The sequence below is a fragment of the Spermophilus citellus genome, assembly GCF_964194105.1.
Source record: "Spermophilus citellus genome assembly, chromosome: 13".
Classification (NCBI taxonomy): domain Eukaryota; kingdom Metazoa; phylum Chordata; class Mammalia; order Rodentia; family Sciuridae; genus Spermophilus; species Spermophilus citellus.
Window position 1 is genome coordinate 5,036,340 of NC_138193.1, and position 12,721 is coordinate 5,049,060.

The following is a 12,721-nucleotide window of genomic DNA, read 5'->3' on the forward strand; positions in this document are numbered from 1 at the left end:
GGGTGTCTCATCGTGGGCGCCCAGTAGGTGGCAGCAGTGTAACCTGTGGCGTACACTCAGAGCAAACATTTCATTACAGAAGTCAAATCAGAGCAAATAATTAAGTGTGTTTCAAGAACTACCTGCCTTGACCATTCAGAACAAGCGAGAGAGTAGCAAGGGGAGGAAAGCAGGAACAGGGGCAGGACAGCTAGCTCCTTCCTGGGATGCCACAGAGCCGCAAGGATTCGTTAGAAGGACTTTGATGGCACATGGAATGAGCACCGTGGTGTCCTTTCACTCTCACGATGAAACCTGCCTGCAGTGCAGTGAGGAAACAACGGCTTGGAAGAGGAGATTTTTTTCCCCCTTTATAAATTGCTCTTCAGGTTACGATCCTATGAAGGTTCTACAGGTAGCTCCTTGGGCTTTAACGAGTTCTTTGAATGACTGTGTTTGAGTCTGAAGCTGAATTGCCCAAATATAAGCATTAAAAAAAAAAACAAACAGTAGAAATCTTCTACACACAGCCTCAACAACATACTTGGACTCTCTTGGATGGACCTACGGACTATGTGTCTGTCACCTTGAGCCAGGTGAATGCAGCTGTTCCCTAGAAGTCCTCTCCACGGCAGGTGTGTGGCACATATCTGCACCCAGGGTGTGTAGCAGAAGCCCACAGAATGGGTCTCAAGATATTCGTGCCTTTTAGTCCTTGCATCTGGTGGTTATTGCTCGTGGCTCTTGTAGGCTCTGAAGCATCTTCTGATTTGAATGAATCTGCAAATTCCCCTGCTCAGCACGCACCTAAGGCTTGGTTTGCTGCTTCCAGCTCGGTGCCAGATGAAGGGATATCTGTTTTCGAACTGGATTATGATTATGTGCAAATTCCTTATGAGGTCACCCTCTGGATACTTCTAGCATCTCTTGCAAAAATAGGTAAGTCCTCAAACATCTGGTTTTAGAAGAAGTTGTTTCTCACATGAGATAACCTATGTGAATATGCCCGATAGATGGAGGACTAATCGGACTTTGAATGTTAACTGTGATTAAATAAAAATTCTCTTCCCACAAGTCAAGGGTAAGTCACACGTTCTTTATTTATTTTTAACAAAGCTGCTCCGTGCTTCAGGATCCTGCTTTAAAATTTAAGAGACGACTGTGAGGTCCTGGGTTCCTTTGGTCTCTTCTCATTTCAGGTGACACTGTTGGGACATTGTCATGTAAAAGTCTCAATATGCTTTATAAAATTAAGACCTTGGTGTGAAGCAGGTTGGAAGTTTCGGGAACCACATAATGTTTCTTCTGTGAAATAGTCTTCCTTCATTCTCAACCACAAAATGGTTGAATTCATTAATGGCTTCCATTGTTTATTCTTTACAAGTGTGTATGCTCCTTGAAACCTGACAGAAGCAAGGCGCAAGACAATCACAGGCAACTCTTGTGTCCCTCAGAGATAGGATATGGGGCCAAATTAGATGATATCTGTGGGTAAAATATTGGTTTACATCCAAGTCAAATGGAGCCAATGGCCTCCTTTGTGAAATAAAGTGATTTTTTTAAATGACAGGATTAAATTCCTAACACGGTATTTGTGTGTGTGCGTGTGTGCGTGTGTGTATGTATACCAAAAAAAAAAAAAAAAAAGCAAGGGGTACTTTACACTTTTCTACTATTTAATCCTTAATTGCACTCCCCTGTTCCTTAGAACATTAGCTTATTCCAAAGTGGAAAATCAATATGATCATCTCACTTCCTAAGCATAATATCTCCTTTGTCTCAGCTCTAAACTTTGTATTATTTGAGTAGGTAGATTGTCTGATTGAGATAGAATCTCTAGAACATTTTGATGCCCATTTATATGTATATACATTGTCTCTAAGACAGATTTGAAATGTGGGTTTGAGCCACACATGGTCTGCACTGAAATTTGGTGGGCTTTTATCTATTAATCTAACTCCCTCCTGATGGCTTGGGGCACAGGTGTGCTCATTAGGAGCTTCTTTTTAACTTTTACTCATTTTAAACTAATAGAGTATGAAGATTGGATGGGAATTGTTAGTTTAAAGAGCTCCCTTGCAATTCATGAGGTGATTAAGTGGCACAAAGGGTCTCATGTTATTTTAGAGACCTGTTCAAGTAAAAATGGCTTTCCACATGGATATCATCCTCAGTTCAGAGCAAAGAGTCTAACACCTTTATGAAAACCATGTTGACAATGAAAATGTTCAGGGTGGTCTTGGGAGATAATAGAGTGTTCCCTCTGTAAACAGGCTGAAGATTCTTGGCCTCCACTGTCCGTCCCCCACTTTAGCCTCCCTTTATCAATGGTTGCCATTGGTCTGGGAATCAGGAGACTAGTTCTGTCCTTGACTAGTTGGTCACTTTGTCCATCAGAAGATCAATCCATGCAGAAAGGGTGCGTTTCATCTTAGTTTCATATTAACCTAAAGCCTAGCTTGTCCTTTCGAGGTGTGGCTCAGACTCACTATGGTTAAAATTTAAGAGAACTCAGAGGACACTATTGTCTGTGGAACTGCTGATCTAAATGCACTTATTTTCATGTTAACGCCATTCAACATAGTTTAGAAAGAGAAAATTGCTTAAGTAGTTTGTCAGCTTGAACGTGCTTATTCGAGTATGATTTCATGTTTTCTAGTCTTCAAGAATCTAGATAATTTCTGTTTTCCATATGGATATGGGGGTGAGAAGAAAAGGCATATTTATTGAATGCATACCATGTGCCAAGTACTGGGTTGGAAGTTTTATATAAGATGGTTCACTTACCAAAGGCAAAATAATGGCAATGATAGTAATAATACTGATGATTTGTAAAATTTTAACATGTAAGGATGCATATGACCTTTTTGAGATTATATTATAAAACCTGAATATATGCAATGCATGGAAATGACCATGGTTCCTGACCTCAAGGGCCTTTATTTTTCGAGGTCCACTTAATAGGGGTTGGGTTGTGGCACAGAGGTAGAGTGCTCGCCTAGCATGCATGAGGCATCGGCTTTGACCACATAAAAATAAAATAAAGATATTGTGTTGACCTATAACTACAAGTAAGAATACTAAAAAGAACGCTTAATAATGGGGAAAGCCTATGTATTATTTTTATTGACATAGGTGAGATGTGACATTCTATTGAGAGTATCATTTCAACTTTATAACATATCTTTGATTTTCACACGCTCATACACATATTCATGCAGATCAAAACTTGAAGGAAATGCTTAAAATTTGTCTCTGTAAAGACTCCATTTTTATATTTAAAATATTTTATGAGTTATATTTCCATATGTGAAAAAATATTAAATAAGTGGTTTTCCATCTTTGACTCAAACTGGAAAATTACATCCACTTACATGTGGATTCATTTAGCCTTCATACTTATGTTATCCAGAGATGTTCAAGTAATTTTGCTTCCTTTGCCTCCAAATTATTGTTCTTACTTCCTCATTTAAGTTTTTGGGGTTCTTTTTAGTTTTTCATGACAGGGTAATGCATTTTGATATAATTATGTGAGCAGGGAATATATCTTATTCTAATTAGGACCCTCTTCTTGTGGATGCACACCATGGTGAGATTCACGGTGGTGTTTTCATGTGTGTACATGGGAAAGTGATGTCAGATTCATTCTATTGTCTTCCCTGTTCCTCTCTCTCTCTCCCTTCCCTCCATTCTCCTTTGTCTAATCTACTGAACCTCTATTCTTCCCTTCCCACCCCCTTATTGTGAGTTAGCTTCCATATATCAAAGAAAACGCTCCATGTTTGGTTTCGGGGGATTGGCTTATTTCACTTAGCTTGATAGTCTCCAGATCTGTTCTTTTACTGGCAAATACTATAAAGTCATTCTTCTTAATGGCTGAGTAATACTCCATGGTGCATATACACCCCCATTTTCTTTATCCATTCATCTGTTGAAGGGCACCTAGGTTGGTTCCATATAAATAAATAGCTTAGCTACTGTGAATTGAGCTGCTATAAATATCGATGTGGCCAGCTCACTGTAGTATGCTTATTTTAACCCCTTTGGATACATACCAAAGAGTGGGATAGCTGGGACAAATAGGGTTCCAATCCTAGGTTTTTGAGATCTTTCTATACTGCTTTCCAGAGTGGTTGCACCAATTTGAAGACCCATCAGCAATGTATGAGTGTCCCCCTTTTCTCACCTCCTTACCAACATTTCTTGTTATTTGCGTTGCATTCTTGGTAATTGCTCAAGGGCCTTTTGATTTAAGGAGGAGGACAGGTTAACCTACAACTGACTGGTAGACATTCCAGAAGAAAAACACAAAACGCTCTCCAATTCCTTTTAAAATAACCAATTATGCATTTGTAAAGCAAGGATATTCCAGAACAAAGATAACAACGAAAACAAGAACAAAAACAAAATCACCTCAGACTTTGTCTTTTATTTTACTACAACTTTTGGAAACATTACTGAAGAATCTTCCTTGAACCATCTGTAAGGATGGGACTATAGATTCGTGATGGATTTCAAAGTGACTAACTGTTGTCCCTCGTGAAAGGCGGGAAGCATTTTAGAACACGGAATGCCTATAACGTGTCCCTTTAGGAAGCCTTACTTATGGGTAGGTAGCTTCCAGCAGGAAGGTGCAGCTTGGCAGGTGCATGCTGGATCTCTTTTGGAAAACTTGATTCCTGGAAGTAGGGCCAACCTAGGAATCCACAGAACCTTAGAGAATCACACTCTGAGCTTTTCCATCTTCTTATGTTAAGAAAAGTTGAGTTTGATTAAAATAACTATAAAGAAAGGAGAGAGAGAGAAAGAGAGGCTGATAAAGTTGTAATTGAGAAATAGAGAATCCATGACTCTAAAAGGAAGCCCGAAGCTAGCCTTGAAGCTAATGAAATGAAGGTGGGAGTCGGTGTCATATATATTGATGGGATTATACTTCATTGTACCAACCTGTCTGCATAGAGGAGGGACCCATATCCTCTTTGGGTGACTAACCCAAAATATCCCTGAGGAGACATTTATTGGCTCCAGATGGCCCTTAATTCTCGCTCCCTTAATTTTGAATTCAAGCCCCTCTATTATTCGGCACAAAATGACCTCTTTTTCTAATATTCTTCACAATTCAAAATTTGCTCCAGTCAGGTGGAAGTCCTCGATGAATGTCGAAAATATCTGACTGAACCAGTCTGCCTCTCTTCTGCCCTGGAGTCCTCTCCACCTAAAATGTCTCTCATTCTGCCATCCAATGCCATAAATCCTGGTCCTTTTCCCACAACCCATTCAATTTTGTCCCATGTAACAACATCCATGATGATTCGAACTCATTCATTTGTATACCTACAGATTCTTTCAGCAAATAGACCAGCTGTGTAGACAAGACGCTTTGCTAAGCACTTGGAGAGAGATAAATCATTCTGCCTAAGTCTGAGGAAAGTACAGGTTAGTAGGGCACAGAAGTTGTGCAAAAAAAAAAAAATGTAGAAAGGGACCATTGCTATCAGACAGGTAGAGTACAGATCATTTTTTTTTTTTTTTGGATAATTCAGAGAAAGATATATTATTTCTTCAGGAGGAAGCTTACCCTCAAAGTCTGAGCAGGACCCCAATAGACCAAGAAAAGGATAATTCAAGCAGTGATAATAGGATAAGAAGACAGAAAAGGAGACCTGCAGAGTGGAAAGGAATTTGGTTGGCTGAAATGGGGAACGTACAAAGGTAGGGTCAGCTGTGTGGAGGCAGACTTGGAGAGGTCCTCATGATGACCCACTGACCTCTGATCTTTTACTGTATTTGTTGGTACATTCAAAATGCAGATAATTGTACATTTATTTATCTTATTACTTCTTTTTCTTCTTCTTTTTTTCTTTGTACTGAGGATTTAACCCAGGGGCACTTTACCACTGACTTACACCCCCTGTCCTTTTAAGTGTCTTGTTAAGTTGCTGAGACTCTCATTAAATTGCTAAGACTGACCTTGAACTTGTGCTCCTCCTGCCTCAGCTCCCAAGTCGTCAGTATTACAGGCATGTGCCATAACGCCCCGGTAATACATACCATTACTTCTGTCCTCTAACTTGGGTCTTACTTCTAAAATTTCATCATCCGTGGGAGCTGTGTTGTCCATCATTACATCTTTAGTTTTCTACTTCACAGTACTTAGCACAGAGGGACGCTCAACCAATATTGTTGGTTTATTGTTGCGTCTTCTGAGTTTTAGGTGGGGAATGAGACAATCTGATACATATGGTGTAAAAAACTCATCTGGCTGGAGAGTGTGGAATCAGTTGGGGGACTGAGGTTGAGAATGGAACTGTAATTGTCACCTTTCTCTGACTATGACAAAATACCTAAGATAATTAACTTGTAAAGAGGAAAGGTTTATTTTGCCTCACAGTTTTGGAGGTTCCAGCCGATGAGGAATTGGCTCCTTGGCTTTTGGACTTGTGGTGAGGCAGCACGTCGTGGTGAAACTATACAGCAGTGCAGACTTGCTCACTGGGAAACAAAAGAGAGAGGAGTCAGGGGCAGGGGTCTCACAACCCCTTTTGAGAGCATGTTCCCATTGACCTGGAGCCCCCCCACTAGGCCCTACCTCTGAAAGGTTTTATCATCTCACAATATCACCTCCCTGGGGACCAAAACACTCAGGACACTGGGGGACATTCAAGATTAAAAGTACAGCAGGAGGTGAGAAGAGAAATGCAATATTTAAGATGAGGAATTAGGATGTCTTCAATGAAGACAGTGGCTATAGAAATGGAGAGGAGACGGTGGACTTCGAGGGACTGGAGGAATTCAGGGCTGGTGGCATGAGAGGGCAAAGGTGATGAAGAGGGTTCATGAGAATGTGACCTGATTTCCCTCTTCAGTGTCTGATCAGGAAGCCATGCCACTGGCTAAAGAGAGGAGACAAAATCAGCGACTTTTAATGGCTGCCTGTTTGTTTAGTGAAGAAGTAAGAGGGGAAAAGCTGAAAGCGGTCCAGGTGAGTCTGTCTGGTTTTGCATGAGCCAGAGGCAGAGATGGCCTCTGTCCGTGCACAGTGGCCTTCCTGAGCGAGGAGTTGAGCTCAGTGGCAGAGGGCTGGCCCCTGGGCTCGATCCCCAGCCCTGCAGAAACCCGAGCCACCGCCCTGGCCGCACTGGCAGCCCCGGCCACGGAGGGGACACCGAGGCTCGGGGAAGCCGGCCCGCGTGCCCCGGGCCGTCCGCTGGGCTTGGCAGGAGCAGCGTTTCCCGAGCCGTTTCCCAAACGTGCCTCTCCGCGCCCCCACAGGTTTCCACCTCCACCCCCGGCTGCCGGGCCTCGTGCCGGAAAGCTGCCTGCTCATCCTCGTGGGCGCCCTGGTGGGCGGCATCATCCTCGGCACCCAGCACCGGTCGCCGCCCGTCATGGACTCCAGCGTCTACTTCCTCTACCTCCTGCCGCCCATCGTGCTGGAGAGCGGCTACTTCATGCCCACGCGGCCCTTCTTGGAGAACCTCGGCTCCATCCTGTGGTGGGCCGGCCTGGGGGCCCTGGTCAACGCCTGGGGCGTCGGCCTGTCGCTCTACCTGGTGTGCCAGGTCGGGGCCTCCGGCCTCGGCGACCTCAGCCTGCTGGAGACCCTGCTCTTCGGCAGCCTCCTCTCCGCCGTGGACCCCGCGGCCGTGCTGGCCGTGTTCCAGGAGGCGCGGGTGAACGAGCAGCTCTACATGATCATCTTCGGGGAGGCCCTGCTCAACGACGGCATCAGCGTGGTGAGACCTGGCGACGGGGGTCCTAGGGGCGCGAGGGTTGCGTGGGGCTCGGGCCGGAGGCCATCCTCCGGGCGAAAGAGGAGGCCTGGGTCTGGGCTTCTGCCAGGAATGGGCAGACCCCGGTGCACACAGCCTGGCCCCCAGTCCAGTGACCTTCCTTAGGATCGGCACCCCGCACCTGACTGCACACGAGCACTGGGTTTTCACACGGGCCAAAAGGGCAGCCTGGATGATAGAGAGAGGGTTATTTTTCATGTATCAGATCTCACTTCCATTCCTTCCCTTTGCCTGCTTTAAAAAAGAAATGCTGCATGAGATGAAGTGACATAAAAGATAAGATCGGGAGAGAATTGAGAAGATTTATGAAAATGGGTGGGCTTTGTGTATCATCACCCAATTACCGTGATACATGGAAAATGGGAATGAGAGATTTCTTCTGAGGAAGCCTCTAGATTCACATTAGCACTAAGGCTCAGGAGATGTCAGTGGGCTGAGGGGCTGTCTTATCCCAGGTAGGTAGTTCTCCATGTTCGGTTTCTTCATAATCGCTGCAACCTTTATCAGGTGCAAGTTTTTTTTTTATCAGGTGCAACTTACTTTCAAGTCTCTATACCAGCACATAAGTAAAACTAGAATTAATTTTATCAATGAAGAGTCAAACTGTACCAAACTGGGGAGCACCGCTGGGTGGAGTGCCATGCCCCTGTGGTCCTAGCTTGATGTGACACAGAGGCAGGAGGATCTGTGAACCCAAGCGTTTGAGACCCTCCTGGGCAATTAGCAAGACCTCATCTCAAAAGAACTGCAAAAAAAAAAAAATGAAAAGCAAATAGCTACAAGAAAAAAATAAAGCTGTGTAGCATAAAGCACCAAAGGCTCCACTTGCCCTCTCACTCGCCATGCAAAAAGCTACTACTTTTATCCATCTTGTCCTCTCCCTCCCAGCCTTTATCACACGCACACGTGAATGTATATAGTTGGGGATTCATATTTTAACAAAGACTGGGCAGATTTTATTAGATGTATTGCTTAGATAGAAGAAGTCTTGAAATTCTTACTATGTCTTTTCAGCTGTTGGGAAGTATGTCACAGTTCATGTCTACTATAATTTAATTTCCTCAGTGAATGGTTATTTAGGTTATTTTCAACTTTTTGCTCTTATATACAATGTGGCAATGAATATTCTTGTTTCTGCATATTTCTCTTTTTGCTTCACTGAGACTATTTATAGGATAGTCTCTTAGAAATGAAATTCCCAGGTTGAGCAGTGTATGCATTTAAAATTTTGGAAACGTGTGGTTGTTTGAATCACCTCCCACTCACCTCATTGGTAAATGAGAGATTCTCACCCGAGGGTTATGGGATGGCCAAATGCATGACACCTGACACTGGGCAGATGAGATTGATGGTGGTTGATGAGTCACACATGCTCAGAGCCCAGAGCGGGAGGACACCACACACCATTTAGGGCCCCACAGGGCTGCCCTCAACAAGAAGCAACCAGCAGGGGCTGGGGTGGGAAGGCAGGAGGATCGGGTAAGCCTGGTTCTTCACAGATGATTGGGTTATTTGGATGGTTTTGCTGACTGCCAGGGAACTGAATCCTGCTAGTTGGAGATGAGCAGGAACTGTTCCTGCTCTCCTTGGTAAAAAGGCTTTTATCACTGGGGGACATTATCCACAGGGCTGTGTGTGTCGGGAGGAGGGGGAGGGCTTGCAGTTGGGCTGTTTGAGGGCCTCCTGATTTTTCCAAATATCAAGGTAGCACGTGACATTGAACTTAATTTTATGCCTTACACCACAGCTGCCAAGAATTTCCAGAAAGCCTTTATCAGCTTGCACTTCATAGGCAGTGTATTGACTGCCGCCTCCTTGGTTTTCACAGAACACACTGTTTCCCCATCAGGAGCACAATCATATGATCTGCAGGAGTTCTTGCCAGGAAGTAGTCTTCATTAATTACCAAGGCCAGCACTCGACTCAGCTGCCCTGGAGTTTGGGAATCTGACTTGACCCTGAGTTTTTCTCTGGCTTTTACCTCCACCGTCTGGGTTCAGGTTGACAATTCATGGCCAGCAGCATTTGTCAAAGTTTAATTGCTCTGGCCCAGACACGTCTAAAGAATGAGATTTTCAAAATAAAATGGGGATTTTCGAGTGACCGGAGTATCGGCAGAGGGCACTGCTGTGACCTTTGCCGGACGATGCTGCTGTAGGTTTGGCTCTGGTGAGGCTGCCCACATGTCACTCTGTGGGCAGCCACAGCACAGTGGGTATTAAGTGTGTGCTGGGCGCTGCTGGGTCTCTAAGTGAAACCAGAGAGGCCCTAGGTCCAGATTTAGAAAGCAGCTTGAAGCAACTGGTACTTTCGGCCATCCAATGGTATTTTGAGCTAAGGGCCTTGAACTCACCCTTTCATTGAGCAGTGAGCCTGCCCAAGGCCAGCAATCAGTACTGTGCTCTTTCAGCAGGAAGTCTGAGTCATCCTGAAGGTGGCCAGTGATTGTGGCTTATATGTGACAGCTCTACAGATCTTTATCCCCTAAGGGCTGCCTTCTAGAGTGGGCCAAGCATCAATGAGTCTGATTGGCCAGGTCTTTTATTCCACTATTTCTTCCTCTGGCTGAAATTGCAGGTTCTGATTCTAATTCACCAGAACACACCCTCAATGGTAGGCAAAGGGGACAGAGACAAAACCCACATAGCTTTAAAATGACGGCCAATACTATATTGTATACTGGAAATTTGCAAAGAGAGCAGATTTCAGGTGACTTGACTATGTGCATAAAAGGAAGGAAGGGAAGGAGAGAGGGAGAGAAGGAGAGAGGAAAGGAAGGAGAAGGCAGGGCAGAAAGAGTGTAATGATGTGGAGGTGGATACCTTAATTAGCTAGACTGTAAAGACCATCACATTATACTATGTACATTAAAACATCATGTGGTACAATTTGACTATATGCAATTCTCATGTTAAAAATATAGGATGTTTCAGGACTGGAGATGTAGCTCAGGTGCAGAGTGCTTATCTAGCTTAGTCAGGGCCCTGGCTTCAATCCCCCAGTTCTATGATGAATAAAAAAAAAATCTGAAAAATAAAGGATATTTCTAAGATTGCTAAAATAGAAGGATCACCAACATCCCCAGATGAATCTCATGGCCAAAATTCTAGAAGGAAAACAGGTGTGCTACCATACGCAGGCCCTGAGTGGTTCATTTTAGCATTTGTAATTAAGTTTTTAGATCATATTATGAAGCATGAGTAAATACCCTCATTTTAAAGATGAAGAAAATAAGGCAAAGGAAATTGAAATACGCTGAACAGGGACACGCCAGGAGGCCCAGCTCTGCCAACTGCCCACCTCTCTTCCTTTTTACCTTCTGAATTCTCCACTCTTGGAGCTGGGAGGGGACAGGAGAGAACCCATGCATTATCAATGTGAAGATTGGGCCCACGTCCCGTTAGGGAAGCTTGTCCACTTCGAAAAAACAGAAGGGGCGGGCTCTGCAATTCCAATGTGTGGCTCTGGACAAGATTCTGATCTTTCTGTGCCTCCTTTTGCAGTAAAAATCAAGATGATGATACTCTTTGGTTCGTGGAGTCCTTGGAAATTCAGATTTAGCTTTTGGTACAGTGGGTGTCCAGTCTTGGGTCGGCACTCAATGAATGCTGATGGTTACTCTGATATCACACCACCTCAAGGACACTCTATGGTGGCTGGTTCGCTGTAGCTAGGCAGCTGATTTCAAACATGGCACCACCTCATTAATAGAAGGGCAGATTGTTCTTGTATGTGTATCTCTCCCTGGTTCTTCTGGATCAACTTGCTGAAGGTGTTACAACAGAATTCTCCCAGTCCACATCCTCTATTCCACCTTATCTGAGAGGCCCGAATGGGGTGAGGCTGAGACTGGAGCTCAGGTGGTCTGGCTGGGGAGCATCTCTACTCTTTCCTTGACATCTTCTGTCTCCCCTCCCATTTCCCTTTTCCTCTTGTCTTCACTCCTTCCTCTAGAGATGACTCTGTATGATATCTTGCTGCCTCTATATTCCGTTCTCTAGGAGCCTTGAGATAGAAGGAATTGAGCTCATCGCCTGTCTGAGGGCTAGTCCTGGGATAGCCACTGCTTTGTGGAGTTTTTCTTTCTTCAAGTCCCATGACAACTGAATGAAGCGTGGATTCTCGTCACCATTTTGTGAAAGGGTATTAGGTAGTCGTCATGGACATTGTCCCCCAGGACCTGAGTTCTAGGTTCTTATTTAGATACTTGGTTTTCTTGGTTAGGTTGAGGGTTAGAGCTGGGTTAGAGATATGGTTGCTTAGAGTTAGGGTTTGGGGTTGCCAGCTGAGTTCTGGGATCTCCAAGTACTTGAATTTCTATTCTCATTTTTCTTGGGAAGACACAGACTCTCAGAGAAGGTATTTATTTATTAATTGAGTAGAATTTAGCATATGCATCTTAATAACTAAATAAGAAGTGAAAATACAGCCTCTTTCTGCTTCGCCAGCCAGCAGTTCCCTTCTGCTGAGGCTGTCAGTAAGAATGTTTTACTTCTCATTTAATTTGCACTTGGCCCTGAATTTATGATGCATACCTGTTGCTAGTATTAGATCTTAAACCACCCTCTCCTTCATGCTAGAATTCCTTTCCCCTCTCTTTCCTGATCTGTTTATCAGCCTTTCCTAATGGGCTGCCTGGTGGCTCTCTTGATTGGTCTTTCAGCTGTTCCCTCCCAGTATCTGCATCATAGGGCCCAGAATCTAGAACTCAGGGAGCCAATGACCGTCCTGCAGAAGGAATAGAGAATTGATTGATGGAGGCCGTGATGGTGCTGCTGGATGGATGAGGGTGCTGCTGGCCCTGGGGCCAGTCTGCTGCTCTGCCTTGGCTGCCAGCCTCCACAGGCTGCAGCCCACCTTCTCTGATGCTTCTTTTGAATTTGCATCTTTCTGGGAAGCTGTGAGCACCACTGAAAATGTTTCCCTCAGACCAATGTCCACCACCAAGT

General features: G+C 44.3%; 1 protein-coding gene across 1 annotated transcript in view; it reads left to right on the forward strand.

The window, feature by feature from the left end:
• Window positions 1–287: 287 nt before the first annotated feature.
• The window catches only part of SLC9A4 (solute carrier family 9 member A4), a gene marked incomplete at its 5' end in the record, with an annotated part of 62,371 nt that continues 49,937 nt past the window's right edge, over window positions 288–12,721 (forward strand). Inside the window, 3 exons of the mRNA XM_081264550.1 lie at window positions 288–308; window positions 615–918; window positions 7,252–7,715. Coding sequence (XP_081120676.1) covers window positions 288–308; window positions 615–918; window positions 7,252–7,715 — 789 coding nt within the window. The remainder of the gene's footprint in view (window positions 309–614; window positions 919–7,251; window positions 7,716–12,721) is intronic.